The following is a 23365-nucleotide window of genomic DNA, read 5'->3' on the forward strand; positions in this document are numbered from 1 at the left end:
TGTATCAGGTACACACAACACACCTCGCTTCTTCGTAGGTGCCTATATTAAATCGATGATTTTTTTTTCTATTCAATTGTTTCAATAAAGCTTTTGAATTCTTTCTCCTTACTCGTAAGAGGAAGTGACAAGTGCATTTGAAAAAGTAAACAAAAGCCCCTTGTCGATTTGATGTGGCGTAACCGCTTTTGATTACCACGATGCGGTATAAATGATTTTAGTAGGTATGAAAACTACATACATTTTTTATGTTGTCGAAGAATATTCAATTAACATTTTAAAAAAATAGTGTCTGCTGTAGACGCTATATATATGAAATGTAAATATTACCGAATAGTTGGTGTTTTCACTGACCACTAAATGGTTACATCAATTTACCATGTAATTAAAAATGAAATGAATGAAAACATTGTGTATTATGTAAACAAAACAGTAATTATTTTCATGTCTCTCGATCAATAAGCACACGTGTCAAACTGTAAACAATGTGTGTAATCAAACACATGTATGTATAAATGCATTATAAAAAGGTGACAAGCAATTAATTAAAACACAATATTAATGAAGGAAATCAAACAAGTATCAAATGTACACACAATTCTAAAGCGATATTAGTTTACAAAAACGTAACGCCAAAAACGAACAAACACAACAAACAAAAGCTTACACAACACAAATAACACATAATTTAGGTATCAACACGTTGCACATTATCATTACACACTAAACTAGCACAACATAATTACACACTGAACAACTTTAAACTACACTATACACACACAAACAACACACCTTAAGCTACACACAATAAACCTTACAACTACACACAGCAGAATTTAAAACTACACAGAACACACATTACAACTTCACACAACAAACCTTAAAACTACACACAATACACCTTAGAGCTACACACAACACACTTTATAACTACACAGAACACACAGGACAACTTAAAACTACACAGAACACATTAAAACTACACACAATACACCTTAGAGCTACACACAACACACAACAACAACAAACCTTACCTCTAGTTCCCATAGCACCAGAATTCTTCCAGAAACATCCCAGTCCTGTGTCTTGTTTTCATAGTGATGAAACTTTAAGTCACTAACTCCCCATTTTACCGCGCTGAACACAAATCTTTAAGGCTGCGACACTCAAATATTTTATGTTTTAGATCACAACCTTACCGTGGAAAATATACACGAGTTTATAGAACCACACGTTAACCTAGAACACACGGAATCCCTAAAGTTAGTGCTTTCAAAAATTTATAAAAATAAATTAAAATAACGTTCACCTCTAAATAATAAAACAACTATTCTAACACTTTACATATTTCTTTTTAAATACGCTATCTTTTAAAACGCAAACGCGATTTTTTTCTTCTTCTCTCTCTCTCCTGTTAAAATTCCAGAAAAAAACTCCAATTGTTGCGACACTGGAAGAAAGAGAAACACCGAAATAGCTTGAGTCGAGAGTACGGTGTAGGGGAGAAAAGCGAGTGAGCGAAACGCTGTGAGTTAGCCGACGCCATCAAAAACATGGCGGCCACAAGCGAACACAGCCGCTTTTTTTCTCCCGGGCTCCTGGCCAAGGGGACGTAACTCACGTTATTTTCGTGGGTAAATATTTGAGATAGTTAACAGTCAATAAAAGTCTTGTCATAATTAGATGTAAAAAACATGGTAGTGGGGTTGGGTTGGTTACTTTGTTTCTATAACTTTGACAAAAGATGACTGGCAAGGTATATGAAAGCAGGATGATATCTTTTGACGATTGTTCCATGAATTAGTATCTTAACAGTTAGTATCTAATGTGAACGTACTTTATACAATTAGAAAAATGTTGGTTTAGTCTGGCATTTTATTTTTATTTAGAATATTTCTTGGTAGAAAAGACTGTACTATAAATATGCATATGTTTCTATTTATTTTTATTTAAGTGCGATATTATTTAGTTAAAGAAAAATCAATTATTGTGTACCTTTTAGTGCATTATTATATAAAATACTGATACTAAAACATTTTTACTTTCTCGTATATAGAGTATAAGGAAATTAGTTTAGTCGTGCAGAAAAATTAAATACAATTTTTATAGTTTTCGACGGTTCACGAATTACACCACCCCAATGTATCTTATACGGAATATAAAAGATGCTAAAAATCTGAATTGAGATGAGACAAGTTTTCATGTTCATCCAGAAAAAATTTGTTTTGCAGTTTTATCCGTGTGTATCTGTGAACACGTTAACCGGAATACCGTTTCAATTATGTTGATGAAATTTCATATGTAGCTATTATATCAAAGATGTAGTTCTGTATTAAAGTTATAGCGATTTCTGATAACCGGATTCTGCTTCCGGTTACTCAAAAGACAACTTGAGTACCGTTTAAGTTAGATGGACGAAATTTTACATAAAATATTACATTGTATGCGCATGTTTTTTTGTTAAATTTGTAACGATTTCCGGTAAACGAAAATGGTACTTTACTCTTTTTCCGTGGGAACACACAAACTTGAGGATTGTTTCAGTTACGTAGACGAAATTTTATATATAAGACCCTATACTTATATCTCTTTCAAATAGTGACTTCCAAATACCCAAAAGTGGTACTTTATTTATCCCTGGTTTATAAAAATACTAAAATGCCACATAATACCAAATAAATAAAATACAAAATAACTGTTTCAGCTAGATAGACGGAATTTTCCGCTTAAGTATATTATCTTATTCTGTTTTCTTTCAAATTTCGAGTGACTTCTGGTGACTAGAAGTAGTACTTAGCGCTATTTCCGATTTCTCAACAAAGGTAATCAATATTCCCTTTATAAAGTACTAACTTTCTGCTCTATTATACTCACAATTTTTGCGCTCAATAGTTTCATTTTGTAGCATCGATTGTTACATAAGCGTAATTTTAATAACCTCGGATATTTTTGGTTATGTAAGAGGAAACAAATAACTTGCTTACATGCTCTCAACCGTAAGAGGGTGTAAGGACGATGTTTGCTTCCTAGACTGCCGTTAGAGGATCGCACATTTTCTCCACTGTGTATTGCGGCAGGCACTACAATTAGCGGCTTGTACAGGGGTCGGCAACATTTTAAGACGGAAGATCCAAAAGTTACAATCTAACAATTTTTTCCAATTTTTAAAGAACCACTAACATTGTATGTGCACTTCGGTAGTGGATAGCATGGAACCATTGCCACGGGGCTGGCCACAGCACAGTTGTGGGGCTGGCCACAGCACAGTTGTGGGGCTGGCCACAGCACAGTTGTGGGGCTGGCCACATCACAGTTGTGGGACTGACCACAGCACAGTTGTTGTGCTGACCACAGCACAGTTGTGGGGCTGGCCACAGCACAATTGTGGACAGCACAGTTGTGGGGCTGGCCACAGCACAGTTGTGGGGCTGACCACAGCACAGTTGTGGGGCTGACCACAGCACAGTTGTGGGGCTGACCACAGCACAGTTGTGGGGCTGACCACAGCACAATTGTGGGGCTGGCCACAGCACAATTGTGGGGCTGGCCACAGCACAGTTGTGGGGCTGACCACAGCACAGTTGTGGGGATGACCACAGCACAGTTGTGGGGATGACCACAGCACAGTTGTGGGGATGACCACAGCACAGTTGTGGGGCTGACCACAGCACAGTTGTGGGGCTGGCCACAGCACAGTTGTGGGGCTGGCCACAGCACAGTTGTGGGGCTGACCACAGCACAGTTGTGGGGCTGACCACAGCACAGTTGTGTACTGGCCACAGCACAGTTGTGGGGCTGGCCACAGCACAGTTGTGGGGCTGACCACAGCACAGTTGTGTACTGGCCACAGCACAGTTGTGGGGCTGACCACAGCACAGTTGTGGGGCTGGCCACAGCACAGTTGTGGACAGCACAGTTGTGGGGCTGGCCACAGCACAGTTGTGGGGCTGGCCACAGCACAGTTGTGGGGCTGGCCACAGCACAGTTGTGGACAGCACAGTTGTGGGGCTGACCACAGCACAGTTGTGTACTGACCACAGCACAGTTGTGGGGCTGGCCACAGCACAGTTGTGGGGCTGGCCACAGCACAGTTGTGGACAGCACAGTTGTGGGGCTGACCACAGCACAGTTGTGTACTGACCACAGCACAGTTGTGGGGCTGACCACAGCACAGTTGTGGGGATGACCACAGCACAGTTGTGGGGCTGACCACAGCACAGTTGTGGGGCTGACCACAGCACAGTTGTGGGGCTGACCACAGCACAGTTGTGGGGCTGACCACAGCACAGTTGTGGGGCTGACCACAGCACAGTTGTGGGGCTGACCACAGCACAGTTGTGGACAGCACAGTTGTGGGGCTGACCACAGCACAGTTGTGGGGCTGACCACAGCACAGTTGTGGGGCTGACCACAGCACAGTTGTGGGGCTGGCCACATCACAGTTGTGGGGCTGACCACAGCACAGTTGTGGGGCTGACCACAGCACAGTTGTGGGGCTGACCACAGCACAGTTGTGGGGCTGACCACAGCACAGTTGTGGACAGCACAGTTGTGGGGCTGACCACAGCACAGTTGTGGGGCTGACCACAGCACAGTTGTGGGGCTGACCACAGCACAGTTGTGGGGCTGACCACAGCACAGTTGTGGGGCTGACCACAGCACAGTTGTGTACTGGCCACAGCACAGTTGTGCGGCTGACCACAGCACAGTTGTGGGGCTGACCACAGCACAGTTGTGGGGCTGGCCACATCACAGTTGTGGGGCTGACCACAGCACAGTTGTGGGGCTGGCCACATCACAGTTGTGGGGCTGGCCACATCACAGTTGTGGGGCTGGCCACAGCACAGTTGTGGGGCTGGCCACAGCACAGTTGTGGGGCCTAACGCCCAGGTTATGTCAGATGCCCTAATACGTTCTACTACATCTGTTCTCGTTGTTTTTTACTTTGTTCAAAATTGTTTTTGTTTTTAACAGTATATTTTTTTGAGTTTTTGAAATAAAATATTATAATTATTATGGAACTGGAGAGCAGCATATTGACATCAAAATAGCCACATGCGGCTCGCGAGCCGCTGGTTGCAGACCCCTGGGTCAGGGGTCGGCAACCTTTTGAGACGGAAGAGCCAAAAGTTACAATTTTCAAAATTTCCCAGCTTTTAAAGAGCCACTAACATTTTTATTTTAATATTATGATCTTTGATTAGGATTACATATATATATATATATATATATATATATATATATATATATATATATATATATATATATATATATCAATGTATGTAATTGTAGTATGTAAGTGTGTGTGTGTCTGTTTGTCTTTTATTCGATACTACACCTTTCATCCGATTGCCATGAAACTTTAGGAAGCTGTTGAGAATACTCATGGGGAGATATTTGCGAAAATAAAATGTCAAATTCGCAAATAGAATAGCGAGTGTTTATTGTTTATATTTATTAAATCGTTCATTACCGAGTGTTCCAGACTAATATTTTTATTAGTTTCAAGAAGAAAATAAAATAATTATTAATATTTGTCCATTGAACTGAAGAGCCGCTCCTCGACATCAAAAGAGCCGCATGCGGCTCGCGAGCCGCAAGTTGCCGACCCCTGCCCTGGGTTAATCAAATATTTAAATTGCCCTTCTTTTGAGGGATCCAAAATTAAATATAAATAAAATAAATTAAAAACGGATAATTAATGGCGGACGAAATCCTATCTCACAAAACAAGCTCTATTAAGATACTAAAGTTAAAGAATACAGAATGCCAATTGGTATGTGCTTGCCATTTCGTTATTCTTAATATTTCGAAAATAATCGAAGTTAATATAATATATGTAATATAAATAAGGAGTAAAATATAACAATAATCTTAAGGATTGTATTCCGAAACTACGAGATTTATTGTATTCATATAATTATAGTTAACTCCCTTAGAGAACAATTTAAGTTTACATATGGGAGGTAATTAACTCACCCAAACACAAAAATAACTGCCTGTAAAAATAATTCCGTTATATTAATACACAGGTGAAGACGTTTTAAATTTCTCTTAAAATAGAACATTGTAATATTGTGTCTGTGTGTTAATCAACATACTTTTTATCAATTGACTGTGTTAATAACTAGACATTGTCAATAAAAAGAAATAAATAGATAAATATATTTGTATGTATGTATATGTGTGTATATGTATGTTTATATGTATGTGTATTAGTATGTCTATAGAGGTGTATATATGTATGTATATATATAAATGTATATATATAAATGTATATATATATATATATATATATATATATATATATATATATATACATATATATATATATATATATGTATATATATATATATATATATATATATATATATATATATATATATGTGTGTGTGTGTATGTATGTGTATCGGTGTAAGTATGTACGTATGTAAGTATGTATGTATGTAAATACATATATACATATATACATACATACATACATACTTACATATGCCTACATATTTTTTTTTAGAAAAGCTGATTTTTGTAAGTAACGCAAACTAGAACTAGTATTCGTTCAAATTCTAATTTATTGTCAATAAAACAGTTTCTTAGATTAATAGAATGAATAGAAATATATTTCAGTCTGTCTCATGGAGATGCTATTAGCTTTTATTTCAATGTGAAGTTACATCCAGCGGGCAGCAACTGCAACTAATCAATTAAAAATATCAGAGCATGTCTTTTTATTCACAAGTATAGACTACAGCATGATGTTGTCCTTCAGCCAGTATGTATCCACGATGAGTATTCTGATGTGTGATAGTTGACATGATTATTTAGGGATGCAAGTATCGTTTTATGTTTGTATTAGCCCATGTTGTTGTGTAAGATGCTGGAGTTGTTCAGCGTGTAACCTACTTATTGAAAAAAAAAACGGAATTTTTATTGGGTTGTCAAATCACAGTTGACCCTTGAAATACCCATGATACACACACATGCATATATACATCACACAATATAAATTATACGGTTCAATGTGTGTGCATTAAGACATACGTATTGAGGTTAATGATTAATCAGTTAATTAGCATTAGTGCGGGATGATCGTTATACCATCTACCCACACTAGCAGTCCACAAACTTCTTGTACATTTATGTTGAAGTAGAATACTATTTAAAATTAGACACCGTTTAATTTTAGTTCATTTTTAAGGCATACTGTTATGCTTGCTTCCGACACACTACAGAGAAAGGGCTGTTTTATGGTTAATATTCGGTTATAATAAATGTGGTTTCATAAAAATAAAAAAGATTTCACATACGCTATTTATACAACAAAAATAGACAGGATCCTAAGTTCCCATTCTTAACCTGACGATCTATGGGGCAAGTGAAGTAAAGTTTACCTGTCTCTGTGACCTCGGTATATAAAGGGATGGTGTGTCAGCACTATGCCCAGCCGCCATTACTTATTCTAACTTGAGTTAGGTGCCCATCAAAGCTGGGTGGATTCAGGAACGATCTACTGACTTGAACCCGGTTTCAAACTTGAGACTTTCGGGTCACCAATCTAGCATTCTACCGCTAGGCCACCCCGCCCCATGATAAGATCAAAGCTGTACAACAAAGATGGGATCAGATATTATTCAAAGAGTGGACATCAAGGACAGACTACTCAGTTTATAATTAATTAGTTAATTAGCATTGATGTGGGATGGTTATTATATAGCATTTACAACTGAAGTAAATTTGTTTACATTAGAAAACATAAAACTTATATTACATGCAATCTATATATATATATAATTCTCTTCATGGAGACTATAGAAAACACCAAGCTCTAAGCGCGCCTAACAGTCCCCTCTCTTTTTCTCTAGGTATATCCCTACCATCCTCACCCCACATGGTCTGATGAGCTGTGGTTCACGCTAAATGTTTACAATCGTAGAGCCGGGTTTAGTAACGGCCATTAGGGGCAGATAATTTAGTTTGAACCGATTTTAAAGTTAGGGGAGGTAACTAAAAGGAGGCTTCTTTCACGGGGGGGGGGGAGGGGGTTTGTAGGGTAGGGGTTGGGGGATAGGAGGGTGGGGTGTCGGAGGGTTATAGTCCTTAACGACCTACTGATAGCGTTTTAAAGCAAATATTTTCAGTGGCAGCATTGGTACTGTCGAATTCACAAATTATGAATTACTGAAAAGTAGAAAATAAAACAACTAAATGGCGGCATATGATACGCCGCGGGTCGGCTCGTTAAATAATTTTTTTTTTTTAAAATAACGAAATCTGTTATCTTACAAGACTTTTCTTTATTCCACTCACTTTTCAAACTTTTTCACTTCTATAATTTCCCGTCTACCAAGTATCCATTTTTTTTTCTAGTAAATTTTTTTTTTTACTGCATCATTGATCTGGGACGTACTTTAACTAAACAGCCCATAAGAGTTGTCTCGCCCTTCTCTCTCGGCGTGATCTCCCTTGGATTTCAACTGAACGTCGGGGGCCAAAGCGGCGAGATATGACGTGTCCAATTACAGCCGGCTTACCGGTTAACCGGATCCGGCACACGAAGGCGAGACAGCATCTTTATTGGGGTTGGGGATCCGGCTGGACGGAGCAAAGGTTGGGAGGGGGGGAGTGGGAGGGGCGTTTTTAGACGAAACGGAAGTTGGAGGGTGTCAGCTGAGGGAGAATTCCGTTTGATGGTTCATTTAGACACGGGTGATTGATGTTCAATTAATCTGTTGATGTATGATGTGCAATGGTAGATTTAAAACATTGATGTTTGATGTTCGAGGGTAGATTTAAAACATTGATGTCTGATGTTTCATGGTAGTTTTAAAACATTGATGTTTTGTGTTTGATGGTAGATTAAAAATACATGATTTCTGATGTTTGATGGTAGATTTAAAACATTGATGTCTGATGTTCGATGGTAGATTTAAAACATTGATGATTGATGTGCGATGGTAGATTTAAAACATTGATGTCTTATGTTTGATGGTAGATTTAAAACATTGATGTCTGATGTTTGATGGTAGATTTAAAACATTGATGTTTGAAATCAATAAGATACACCCCAGAAATAGTCATACAAAATAGATCCTCTTAATTCAACTAATGCATGCATTCAGTACACAGTTCAACACCCACACATATATCCACAGATCACACACAACTCACACACGGATCAACACGATACAACAAACACAGATCTAACTACATAACACCGGCATAGATCTCTAAGATAACATCCCACACAGATAAACAGAACCACCAACATAAAAACCACAAACAATAACAAGACACAAACCCTATTCATAACAGCAACACAAACCCAGCCTATGAACACTAAAGGAGCATCCAAAGCAAGGTTAGAAAACATCCCTCGCTCACTTAGACCTTCAACAAGAGCGGACAACCCATGTAGCGAAAACTCCCGACCGCTGAATTATTTATTATTTCCCCTGACTTCTCCATTCGTCTCCTAAAGTTCCACTACGTTGTGTTTTTTTTTTTTGTGTAGAAAAAAAATCAATAAAATATGGTTGTACGTGCTATGATTCGAAGAGTCTTCACGGATGACTGATCAGGACTTACTGAAAAGGAAACATTAGGGAATTGTTGCAAGAATAAAATACTTAAAAAAAACTTTTTAAAAAACCACGTTTTTCTTGTGGACTAAAAAGTAGAAAATAACTATTTACATACATTTGATGACAAAAAACGTGGGTACGTTCACCATCAAATTTCCCGACCCATCTGCCCGACCCACGTTTTTTGTCATCAAATGTATGTAAATAGTTATTTTCTACTTTTTAGTCCACAAGAAAAACGTGGTTTTTTAAAAAGTTTTTTTTAAGTATTTTATTTTCTCCTTTTTAGTCCGTTGCTACACATGAAAAACGTGGTTTTTAAAAAGTTGTTTATATAGTTTATTTTCTACTTTATCTAATCACTTGATTAAGTATGACTTGACTAAGTGTTTTTAAATACACGGACTAAAAAAATCTTGAGCGACCGATACGCTTTAAACAGAGAAAGGGTGTAATTTACGTTGCTGGCGTGGAGATCTACTCACGAATCACGTGATCAAATCTCCCATAAACAAACAAATAAACGCGAAGCTGAGTTAAGGAAAAACGTGTTTATGTGTATTTTAGCATGCCCAGCGTACCAACCGTGTCACCGTTAACAATGTGTTACCGTGTCCGTTCTCCTTTTTAGTCCGTTGCTACACATGAAAAACGTGGTTTTTAAAAAAGTGTTTATAAATACACGGACTAAAAATCTTGAGCGACCAGGATTCGAACCTGGGTTGTCGCGGCCACAACGCGAAGTACTAACCACTATACGATCACGGCCAGCGCGCTCACATCGATTGGGGCCGAAGTAACTGTGTCAATAAGCCTCCAGTCTTGTCGGTATCTTTAGAAATCATGTCCTCAATTTTATGGTCCTTGGGGCGTAATTAAATTAAGCTAATTACGGTCTCTAATTGCTAGTTTTTATGATTGCATCTGAAATTGTTAGGCGAAAGTAGCATGCATGCCAAATTTCAGGTCTCTAGAGCAATCAGAAGTGGGCTAATTTTCGATGTCAATTTTAACAACAAACATCCAAACAACCAAACAAACAAACGCGAAGCTGAGTTAAGAATAAAATACTTAAAAAAAACTTTTTAAAAAACCACGTTTTTCTTGTGGACTAAAAAGTAGAAAATAACTATTTACATACATTTGATGACAAAAAACGTGGGTACGTTCACCATCAAATTTCCCGACCCATCTGCCCGACCCACGTTTTTTGTCATCAAATGTATGTAAATAGTTATTTTCTACTTTTTAGTCCACAAGAAAAACGTGGTTTTTTAAAAAGTTTTTTTTAAGTATTTTATTTTCTCCTTTTTAGTCCGTTGCTACACATGAAAAACGTGGTTTTTAAAAAGTTGTTTATATAGTTTATTTTCTACTTTATCTAATCACTTGATTAAGTATGACTTGACTAAGTGTTTTTAAATACACGGACTAAAAAAATCTTGAGCGACCGATACGCTTTAAACAGAGAAAGGGTGTAATTTACGTTGCTGGCGTGGAGATCTACTCACGAATCACGTGATCAAATCTCCCATAAACAAACAAATAAACGCGAAGCTGAGTTAAGGAAAAACGTGTTTATGTGTATTTTAGCATGCCCAGCGCACCAACCGTGTCACCGTTAACAATGTGTTACCGTGTCCGTTCTCCTTTTTAGTCCGTTGCTACACATAAAAAACGTGGATTTTTTAAAAGTTTTTTTTAAGTATTTTATTTTCTCCTTTTTAGTCCGTTGCTACACATGAAAAACGTGGTTTTTAAAAAAGTGTTTATAAATACACGGACTAAAAATCTTGAGCGACCAGGATTCGAACCTGGGTTGTCGCGGCCACAACGCGAAGTACTAACCACTATACGATCACGGCCAGCGCGCTCACATCGATTGGGGCCGAAGTAACTGTGTCGATAGGCCTCCAGTCTTGTCGGTATCTTTAGAAATCATGTCCTCAATTTTATGGTCCTTGGGGCGTAATTAAATTAAGCTAATTACGGCCACTAATTGCTAGTTTTTATGATTGCATCTGAAATTGTTAGGCGAAAGTAGCATGCATGCCAAATTTCGGGTCTCTAGAGCAATCAGAAGTGGGCTAATTTTCGATGTCAATTTTAACAACAAACATCCAAACAACCAAACAAACAAACAAACGCGAAGCTGAGTTAAGAAAAACGTTTTAAAAACGTGTTAAAAATGGACACGTCGTCAAAATTGTTTTTTAAAAGATATTGAATATTTAATTTTTTTCTTTTCAAAAATGTTTCATTTGAATGAAGACTTCTCTAGCGTTCGCTTTATAGGTGGCTGAAGAACAGAGGGGCACCATAAAACAGCTTCTGCCTTTATTGTATTTATACCCTTGTTACGAATCAATGATTATAAACTAAAGACATCGTTTTGTAAATGGAGTAGATTAAAGATATGCGGTTAAAATTCTTTTTTTTTTAATTATTTTTAAACGAAATTCTAAATTGTTATTTGAAAGAAAATCTAAACTGTAATTGATTTTTTTTAAATATGAATTGTATGAGGTAAAATTCAAACTTGTATTTAACAAAGCAGTGAGTACGCTGTGAACGTTGTGGTTTGGTTGAAAGTGAAAAGAACAATGGAAAACATGAATAAAACATTGTTAGATTTCAGTGGGATGTAACAAGTGATTGTTGTTTTTTAAGCTGGTTGCAATTGATTGTGGCGTGTGTAATATTAGAAGGTAGCTTTTGAAGTTTTGGTGGCTGATGTTTCTTCTTGGTCATTTAGATTGTGGTTATTTGTTCTTTAATTGGTGGTTCTTAGTCTTTTAAGAGTTTTTTTTTAATCAAGATGGTGGTCATTGGTCCATTTCTTTGCAATAAAACATCACAACCATAACCACATGATTACCTTACACCCCATTATTTAAAAGGTCGCCTACTGAAGCGCCATACCTGTTAAAAGATCTACCTTTAAAAGTCAGACTTCACATTTAAAATTTACCCACGATTTCATCCTTACCTTTAATACTTACACACCTGCCCATCTTATCTTTAAAACTTACCCATCATATCATGCTATAAAATTCACCTTACCATCTTACCTTTAAAACTTACCCACCTGCCATTATGTTATAAAATTCACCTTACCATCTTACCTTTAAAACTTACCAACCTGCCATTATGTTATAAAATTCACCTTACCATCTTACCTTTAAAACTTACCCACCTACCATCATGCTATCAAATTCACCTTACCATCTTACCTTTAAAACTTACCCAAATGCCAGCATGCTATAAAATTCACCTTACCATCTTACCTTTAAAACTTACCCACCTTCCAGCATGCGATATAATTCACCTTACCATCTTACCTTTAAAACTTACCCAAATGCCAGCATGCTATAAAATTCACCTTACCATCTTACCTTTAAAACTTACCAACCTTCCAGCATGCGATAAAATTCACCTTATCATCTTACCTTTCAAACTTACCCACCTGCCAGCATGCGATGAAATTCACCTTACCATCTTACCTTTAAACCTTACCCACCTACCATCATGCTATAAAATTCACCTTACCATCTTACCTTTAAAACTTACCTACCTGCCATCATGCTATAAAATTCACCTTACCATCTTACCTTTAAAACTTACCCACCTTCCAGCATGCGATGAAATTCACCTTACCATCTTACCTTTAAAACTTACCCACCTACCATCATGATATAAAATTCACCTTACCATCTTATTTTTAAAAAATACCCAAATGCCAGCATGCGATAAAATTCACCTTACCATCTTACCTTTAAAACTTACCCACCACCACATCCTTTAAAACACCCCCCCCCCCCTTACATTTAACATAACTCTTTGACAACACCCCTCCCCCCCCCACCTGCAAGCATGCTATAAAACTCACTTTACCTTCTTATCATAATCTCACCTTTAAAAGATCCGTCCCCCCCCCTACACCCCACCCCTCTAACACGGCTAATCTTCCCCCTGAAAGCCTTTATCTTTTATTCACATGTTCCACCTATCTTACACTTCTGATCTATACCTGCCGTATTGAATTAGACGTATATAATTCATCCCGTGCATGTTCCTCGTCTAGTCTACCCACGGGCACCCCTGTCTGTCTTCCCCTGCCATGCTCATCTGGAATTCTATCTTCCAGCTCTTCTTGGATGTTCGACACAGTGTAGGACAATCCCGCCATCAAATATTTAAACCCAACTGCACCGCGGTCTTTAGAGTGCTATCATTTATTCCCTCAAATAGCTATCGGCATTGAGAACGAGCAATTGAAAGGGAGGTCACCTTAATTATTGTTTTATTAGCAGGCTTTATTTCGAGATGGTCTTTTTGAAGATTCCCACACAGGATTTTACGACAACAAAAAAAAATGTCTATTGCGATTTAAAAATATCATACTTATAAAGTTATACTTGTTTTGTTTTTAGTTAAACGTGGACATTTAACTAATACCGAAAAACATTAACTGATATGTAAACTGAAATACATATAAAGGGTTGTCTCATACAACAATTATTAATTGGTAGATGCACCATACAGTTCACTGAGGTTTTCGTTTTTCAAAATACGATTTTTAAAACTGCCTTTATGAAAAGAAATTTATTCATTTCTGGTAGGACGGAGTGGTCTAGCGGTAGAGAGCTGGACTGCTAATCCGTAAGTCTCGAGTTCGTCCTTGAATCCACCCAACTCTTATGGGTACCTAACTCACGTTAGGGTAAGAAAAGGCGGCTGGGCATGGTGCTGACCACACTATCCGTTCATAATCCGAGGTCCCCATAGACCCGTCAGGTTTGAAAAAGGGAACTTTACTTTCTTTTTTAGTACAGGCAGTGGGGGTTGAAGGGGTGGGAGAGGAGGGGTGGGCAATACTTCCATAGATCACGAACTCCGGTCAAACCCCGCCAAGTCGAAAAAAGGAAACATAATTAATGTAAAAAAATGTATTTTTAACCGTGTGCATTCAACCCCCCCCCCCCCCCCCCCACCCCTATCCACCACCAAGAAATGTCTGAAAGAAATACCTGTATTTGAGAAGTGGGCAAATCTCTAAAATTTGAGACACATGGATTTTGGCTTAGGGAATAGGTCTTAATAAAACCAGGAACTAGAGTTAGGCATGAAAGAATCACGTGTTGATGAGTCGAAGATTTGGTTGGGTGTTAGGCATGGATGGAAGAATCGTTCTGAAGATATGAACACACTAGTTAAAGTTAAAGCATGCACGCCATAAATAATTGTGTGCTTAGTTTGGGTTTGGGCAGATTTGGTTTGGGTTGGTCTTCAATAGACGGAATGCGCGGGTTGTTCTTTGAATGGGGTTGGTTTTTTTATGTCGTCTATAAAAAAAACAAATTCGTTTTTATAAGGTGTTTGATCGAAGAGGTATAGTGTTACTTATATACTAGTAATTTGTTTGTTTTAATATAAATTTCCCAAGAAATATATTTTCTTTGTTTTTTGCTCAGCTGGGTTGTAGTTTAGCGTGATTTTGATTTGAAGCAGATAGCTATGTATAAAGTTAGTGATCAACTGAAGAGGAATTGACTATTATAAAAACATTCGCATTGTCACCATAATTCATGTCGACTGTATTGGGAAAACGAAAGTAGTAGTATATAATATGGGTAGGTCAGCAGTATATAACATAGGTAGGTAGTAGTGTATCACATAGGTAGGTCCTTTGAATATAACATCGGTAGGTCAGTGGTGTATAACACCAATATGGCAGTGGTATATAAAATGAGTAAGTCAGTGGTATGGGATCTCATCAATACCCCCACCCATCAATTAGCCCCCTGGATATTATCCAATTATTCACCCCCCCCCCCCATTAGATCAATTAACTCCCCACACCCCTTGCCAAAAAAAAAGCCAAAAAAGAAGCATATACTGTATCTGAATGTGCTAACATTAAAAAAATGAATAGTATAGATAAATACATGTATTAAATTATATGTAGCCATTGTATATAGTAGTTGTTTATACCATGGTAGCTCAGTAGTGTATCATATAGATATGTCAGTTGTTATTACAAAGCTAGGTCACTAGGGTATCACATCGGTAGGTCACTAGGGTATCACAAAGGTAGGTCAGTAGTGTATCACAAAGGTAGGTCAGTAGTGTATCACATCCGTAGGTCAGTAGTGTATCACATAGGTAGGTCAGTAGGGTATCACATCGGTAGGTCACTAGGGTATCACATAGGTAGGTCAGTAGTGTATCACATAGGTAGGTCAGTAGTGTATCACATCGGTAGGTCACTAGGGTATCACAAAGGTAGGTCAGTAGTGTATCACATAGGTAAGTCAGATGTAGATAACACCGAATACGTTTCTCCACCTCAATCTTACAGGTCTAAGGTCAAGAACAATATCAGGCTAGAGATATTCACATTAGCAGAGTTTCTTCCAGGCATCACTTCGGGGGGGGGGGGGGCTCTACCGCTCTACCCCCCCCCCCCCCCCCGAACGAAATGAAATTTATATAGAAAATATATACTTTTAACAGTGTCCGCCCTCCCAAAGAAAGTCTACCGCCCCCCCCCCCCTCCCCTGAAAATTTCAAGTGCCCCCCAGGAGAAAAAATTCTGGAAGAAACACTGCACATTAGATGTGAGAGCCCCTTGTATGATCTAACCGGAAATATGTGTCAACTTTACATGGTAAATAACTAGAAAAACTCCCCTTAAAGGGCTTTAATCTCACTATAATGCTCACCTTTCAAGGGAATGTATCTTGTTACACGTAAACAGGCTTGTTAATAATGGGGTTGCTTCCCTTGATTTGATGGATTCTGTAAAAAAATAAACCACTGTTTACACTTTCCAGGGGTCTCCAAACTCAATCTTCGTTCGGCCGGTGGAGGTCTTTGTGTCTATGGGAAAAAAATACGGAAATGTACGAGTATTCTATCAAGATCAGCCGCTGCTTACATGGACATTGTGTTTTTATCGAATTAAAATAGAGGCGCACAGTAGTGCGTAGAGGATATATTCTATGAGTTGAAAAAAAACACTTCCTGATTATAACTTGGACTGGACTAACCTCTAACAGCAGTATCAGCACCGGTTTTCTGACTTGGATTCAAATGCAGACGAAGGGAAACTGTTTCAAAACCCATTTGAAGCAGATGTGTCCAGTTGCCCAGATAAACTGCAGCTGGAGGTCATTGAGTTGCAACGTAATCAAATGAATTCCTTTGGGACAAGTTAAAAGGTGGACTGGTGGGATTTTGCTAGTTTTTGCCCAAGGAAGACTACACTAATGTCAAAAATGTTGTATCAAAGTACCTTTCAATTTTGGAACAACATTCCTGTGTAAAAAAAAAAACATAATGAAATACGTGAAGATAAATTTGAGAACAAATTGGTCCGATCATAATCTCTAGTCAATGTTGATGTTAAGGACATCAAATCTAAAGCCAAAAATGTCTGCTATTCTGGCATCCAAGAAACAATTTCACCATTCTACTAATACAGGTGTTAATGTGTAGTGTATCAATGTGTTATTAAATATTATATGACTTGATTTGTGTTTTTACGCATTACTACACCTTTCATCCGATAGCCATGAAACTTTGGGAAGTTGTTGAAAAAAAACCTGGGGAGGTTTCTGTGAAAAAAAAGAAATCAATTTCATATGGGTGGCGCCCCGATAGGGTGTAATTTGGTGCTCCGTATTATCCCGTGAGCGCTAAGGCGGCTACGTTTGTTTTAAACGATGCGATAGAATATGGATACAATGGGGCATTATAGTCGTTCACTATAGTGAATCAGGTGCGTCTGCCGATGCCCCGGTAGGGTGCGTTTTGTCGCCCAGGGCTATCACTTGAGCGCAATGGCGCACACGTTCGTTCTAAAGAGTGCGATAGAATATTGATAAGAGGTAGTATTATAGCTGTTTATTAAATCGAATCAGTTTTAAGGAGCACCCTATATAGGTGCATTGTCAACCAAGGACAAGGCAGCAGTTGTTTGATTTTGGAGCAACATCTGCCCGAGGGTTCGAACTCGAGACTTTTCGGTTTAGCAACCATGAGCTTTACCGACTCGACCACGCCGACCACTTCTTAAAGTATTAATATCAGAGGCGTAGGCGGGGGGGGGGGGGGGTGTACACCCACCCCACCCCCCACCATGGACCCATCATCTGTAATTTTTTTTGTCATAATACCACTGTTACTTACTTAAATCTATTTCTGCATCAGGATATATGTATAATTGTATATGTATGTTTAGAACCATCATCTAAAAACTGACTTTATGTTCACTCTAAGTTGGTCCCCCCCCCCCCCCCCCCCGCCAACCTCCCACTACTTAACCACCTAAAACGGGACACAACATTAATGTCACACCTAGGTATACGCTGGGTAGGATTGTTGACCTAAAGTGACCGGACAGCGGTGAATGAAGTTGAACTCAACCCCCCCCCCTCAACCCACCCGAACTGATCTGTTAAGTATTTTGGGAAAAAGCGTAAAGAGGTACCAAAGTACCGTGCCGCCAGAATAATAGCTTTTGAAACAGGTAAAACTCTTTAAATATTGTTTTTGCAATGACCAGTAAAGAGGTGTGTGTGCAATACAGTGATCCAACCCATACCTTATCATTATTTAAATGATCTTTAAAGAACAGAAACAACAGTAGCTAATTAGAAAATGTGTGATCTGCAGTGAAAGACCAATGTTATAGTTACATGTAGGCTATTATTTTAGTTACATGTAGGCTATTATGCTGTAAGATTTTTAGCATTTATGATGACAATATATTTAACTCTGATTGTAGACAACATATTTTTGTAAAAACGAATAAACTTAAGCTTGGTTTTTTTTTTTTTAGAGTGATACATTATTTTGTTTTGTTCGTCTACTGTGTGTTTTTTTCTTATTTCTTCAGAGTACTACTTTCAATTTATTTTACATCATAGTGAAGCAATGACACACACACACACACCACACACACACATATATATATATATATATATATATATATATATATATATATATATATATATACATTAAATAGGATGTAATTTATAACTAACCGTAAACTTTGTTTTTTTCAAATTGTAACATTTTCATATCTAATCAATAATTCTAGCAATGTCTAAAACAGGTACCCGAGTTTGATTTTATGAAAAGCGTCCCTTTTAAGGGATCCAAAATTTTACTAAATTTATGTATACTAAACAATAATAAATAATATGCCATAAAAATTGAATAGAAGTATGTAATAATAAAGCTAAAGTTTTAGGACCTTCAAACAAAACCTACAGTTAAGTATTCAAAAAGTAGAATATATTGTTTTTACAAGCTTACATAGCTAATACAAAATGTTTATTATAATTATTACGTAATGAAATTTAGAACGTTTTATTGTGTTTTTCTAGCGTTTCTTAGTTACACTTGGTTAATTTAGCTATTCTTGTGAAAGTTATTTCCCTTGAATAAAATTTTGGTATTTGGATTTTCAAAATGGGAGATAATTCGTTGCTTAACTTTACATTCATTATACCTAATTCCTGCACCTTAGGTTGACCGCTTACATATAAATACTGTAAATATTGTAACAAATTATATAGAGTTTAAGTTCTAAAACAAAATAGTTTGGTAGGTTTTCTTTAGCATTATTAACTTAAGTTGAAATTATAAGTTGTAGATTGCAATACTTAATGTTAGTAGACATACAGTCTAAGTCGTAATTTAAACAATTAATTGTCTTTTCATATTTTTCAATATCTCCAAAAGGTTTCATAAATCCTAGCCAATACTTAATGCAATACTTAATGGGACATACAGTCTTAGTCGTAAATTAAACAATTATTTGTCTTTCGCTAATTTTCACCCTCTCCAAAAGGATTCATAAATATTATTTTTAAGCTTTAATCTATAACATTTACAACATTTTATGTTTAAAAAAAAATCGTTACAGTGGCGGAACTAGAAAAAAAGGGCAACCCGCAACAATTTTTTGAGCCCCCACACCGGAACTACCTATAAGGCGAACTAGGCTGTCGCCTAGGGCGCTGTCAATAGGGGGGGCGCAAAAATGTTGTGAAAAAAGTACATAATAATTGATAACTTTGATTATATTAAATAAACTATATACACAGGCCTAACGATATATTTAGGTGCCCAGGACGAACTATCAATTTTACGCCCCATCTTGCGCGCTGGTAAAAATGCGCCCCCACCTCCCATATTTGAAAAGGTCGGGGCGCTTTTTAATCAGTGTTTCTTCTTTCAGACTTTTTTCTCCGTGGAAGGGGGGGGGGGAGGCACTTGAAATTTTTATGAGGGGGGGCGGAGGGGCGGACAAAAATTTTCGGGGGGCGGACACTGTTAAAAGTTTATATTTTCTATATAAAAATCCCATTTCGTTCAGGGGGGGGGGGGAGTGTTGAGACGCCTGGAAGAAAATCTATTTTTAACAGTAACTTTGCCTTTATATTTTGGTGTCACATAATTATTGTAGAAAACAATTAGTCTGTAATGCCAAGTAGCAGTCCACATTCTTTATTTCCACTGTATATAATTCTGTGATGAGCTCTTTATATTATTACCTATTACGTTTGCGCCCTTTTTGGGTCGGCGCATAACGCAGGCCGTTTAAGAAGAGGGGGGGGGGGGGGGACAAAATCAGACAAAAATTCATATTTTTAGCACCTTGATAGAATAGTGGTTTTCTAAAAATAAAAAACGTATCGATTGCAGCAGTGATTGTTCTACAGTAAATAACACACATGGTTGCGTAGAGAAAAAAAAAACAACTACGTATGTAGTATGAAAAAAATTCATAAAAAAACGTTTTAATAACAAGCTTTTATGTAATAATGCACTAAAAAGTAGAAAATAAATTATACACTACTATTTAAATAACTATAAAGAAAAGCGTGAGTCTCATCCTAAATATTAGACACTACTATTTGAATTACTACAAAGAAACGATGCATTGTCTTCATGTCCTGACCCACGTAAATAATTACGAACCGTATCGTATCTGTTAGAAGTGCCTGCAATTTCACTCGGCCGTTTCGATCTAGACAGACAGATAGACAGACTGACGAGGAAGCAAGTTAAATAAAATATTGTAAAAAAAAATAATAAGGCATTCAATAAAGTCAAATTTAATGTCATAATGCATTGTCTTCATGTCTTGACCCACGAACCTATTACGAATCGTATCTGTCAGTTAGAAGTGTCCGAATTTTCGCTCCGGCTGTTCGATCTAGGCAGACAGACTGAAGACAGACTGGCGAGGAAGTGAGTGTAATAAAAGCTTGTAAAAATAGGCAAATCTTAAACCCACTTCCATGACTTATTCTCTCCTTTAAATAGTCGAATCAGGGTGCCGATAAAACTAATGAAAATAGTTTTTTACTAAGCGAATAGAAAACTAAAAATTCGTCTCCTAAGAATGATTAAGCTTTTAAGCATCCTGACCAGTGTTTCTTCCAGACTTTTTTCTCCGGGGGGGCCTTGAAATTTTCGGGGGGGGGGGGGGCGGTAGACTTTCTTCGTGGGGGCGGACACTGTTAAAAGTATATATTTTCTGTATAAATTATAAAAATTACATAGTTATGTAATAAGACAATTTAATAAGTATCAAATGTAAACACAATTTCGTAGAAATTATTTCATACTAATAGCTATTTAAAAAAGAAATCACGAATTATATAATTATTATGATCATTAATACATTTAGTTATAACGTTTAAAGACTTTGGCGAATATTTAAACGATTGATTCCCTTAGTTCGCACAAATTTGTTAGATACGAGTACGAGGTAGCTGACACAAGTTTCGTATATACTAAATGTCAAATGGATGAAAGTATTTTAATTACATTACCCATCTTTTGAAATAACATCTGTGTTACTGGTAATGTGAATGAACTTACACAATATAACGCCTTAATTGCGCAAACACAAAATGAAGCTCAACTTTGTTTCCAATTGTTCTTGGTATTTTATAGAATGCCTTTAAATAAAAATAAAAATAAAATGTTCAGAAGACGCTTATGTTATCTAGCACGTTTCCTCCGCATATGTAACTTACAACAAATCCTAACACATCGTTTCGTTTATTATTCGGACTATGTTAGTTTTAATCATGCGAGAGATCACACAGGCAGAGTTTCTTCCAGGCATCCACCCCCCCCCCCCGAAGAAAGTCTAACGCCCCCTCCCCTTCCTCCCCCCCCCCCCTCCCCGAACGAAATGAAATTTAAATAGAAAATATATACTTTGAACAGTATCTGCCCCCTCCCACCCCCGGAAATTTGAGTCCGCCCTCCCCCCCCCCCGGAAATTTCACCCCCGGAGAAAAACAATGGCTGTAAGAATCACTGCACACAGGGCTCTGACCTCCTGAAAGACTTGAACGTCCTGCATGTGCTTGTATAGAGAGAATTGTGAGCACAATATAACACAAATATCACACACCATACAAGAAAAACATTACACACTATGCAACATCAACACAATATATATATATATATATATATATATATATATATATATATATATATATATATATATATATATATATATATATATATATATATATATATATATATGCCTTTAAATAAAAAATAAAAATAAAATGTTTAGAAGACGCTTATGTGATCTAGCACATTTCCTCCGCAAATGTAACTTTAAACAAAGCCTAACACATCGTTTCGTTTATTATTCGAACTACGTTAGTTTTAATCTAGGGGGGGGGGGGGCGCTCGGCAATATCCTGCTCACGTTTTGGGCAAGGCAGTGGGTAATAAAGAGGGGTATTCGACAGAGGGTAATGTATCCTAAGGGGGAGTTTAATGTATAATTTTACATTGTGTCACATAATGCGAGAGATTACACAGGGCTCTGACCAGCTGAAAGACTTAAACAACCTGTATGTGATGTATACAGAGAATTGTGAACACAATATAACACACATATCCATCACCATACAACATAATAAACTACACGCACAATATAACTCAGATACCACTCACCATACAACAAAAACATTGCACACTATGCAAGATCAACATCACACACCACCCCACATCAACTTCATCATTGATCTAAAGAGAATTTGCCAGCTTTAAAGTTTTTAATTAGAAGTAATCAAAACTTTTTAAAAAAGTTTTACACTAATCACAGGAGTGTATAATATTAATCTTAAAACATGTAAGTATAAATCATTATACGAAATTTCATTTTTTACAAGTATCACAATTATATATATATATATATATATATATATATATATATATATATATATATATATATATATATATATATATATTTACATATATATATATATATATATATATATATGTGTATATATATATATATATATATATATATATATATATATATATATATATATAAATATATATATATATATATATATATATATATATATATATATAAATATATACTTACATATCATTGAAAGTGATCTAAAACGAGCAAAATTAATTAATACTTTATTATAGAACACCCTGTATTCAGTGTGCATAGCTTTTGTTAATTGCATGAAGATAAATCGGAATAACAATACTAATGATAATATTATATAGAACATAACTTATATTTCCAATAAATGTCAACAATTTTGACAAACTCGTATTCATAAATACGTTTTTTAAAGATACGAAATTACTTAGGAAAAAGTATTTATAATAAAATTCTTACCTTTTATTCTAATAAGTTAAAATACAAAGAAATGTAATTAATGCAAAGAAGCAATGTTAATTATAATGGTTTGTTTTCAAAGAAAAGGCAT

At 36.8% G+C, this 23365-nt stretch overlaps 1 protein-coding gene across 1 annotated transcript in view; it reads right to left on the minus strand.

Annotated features, from left to right (window-relative positions):
- LOC131955605 (neuronal acetylcholine receptor subunit beta-3) overlaps positions 1-1482 on the minus strand; it is a 96825-nt gene extending 95343 nt beyond the window's left edge. Inside the window, exon 1 of the mRNA XM_059319783.1 lies at positions 1035-1482. Within this exon, the coding sequence (XP_059175766.1) occupies positions 1035-1047 (13 nt within the window). The 5' untranslated portion in view covers positions 1048-1482. The remainder of the gene's footprint in view (positions 1-1034) is intronic.
- Positions 1483-23365: the final 21883 nt, after the last annotated feature.

Source organism: Physella acuta, unplaced genomic scaffold (genome assembly GCF_028476545.2).
Source record: "Physella acuta isolate Inbredline_101_S28 unplaced genomic scaffold, ASM2847654v3 ptg001086l, whole genome shotgun sequence".
Classification (NCBI taxonomy): domain Eukaryota; kingdom Metazoa; phylum Mollusca; class Gastropoda; family Physidae; genus Physella; species Physella acuta.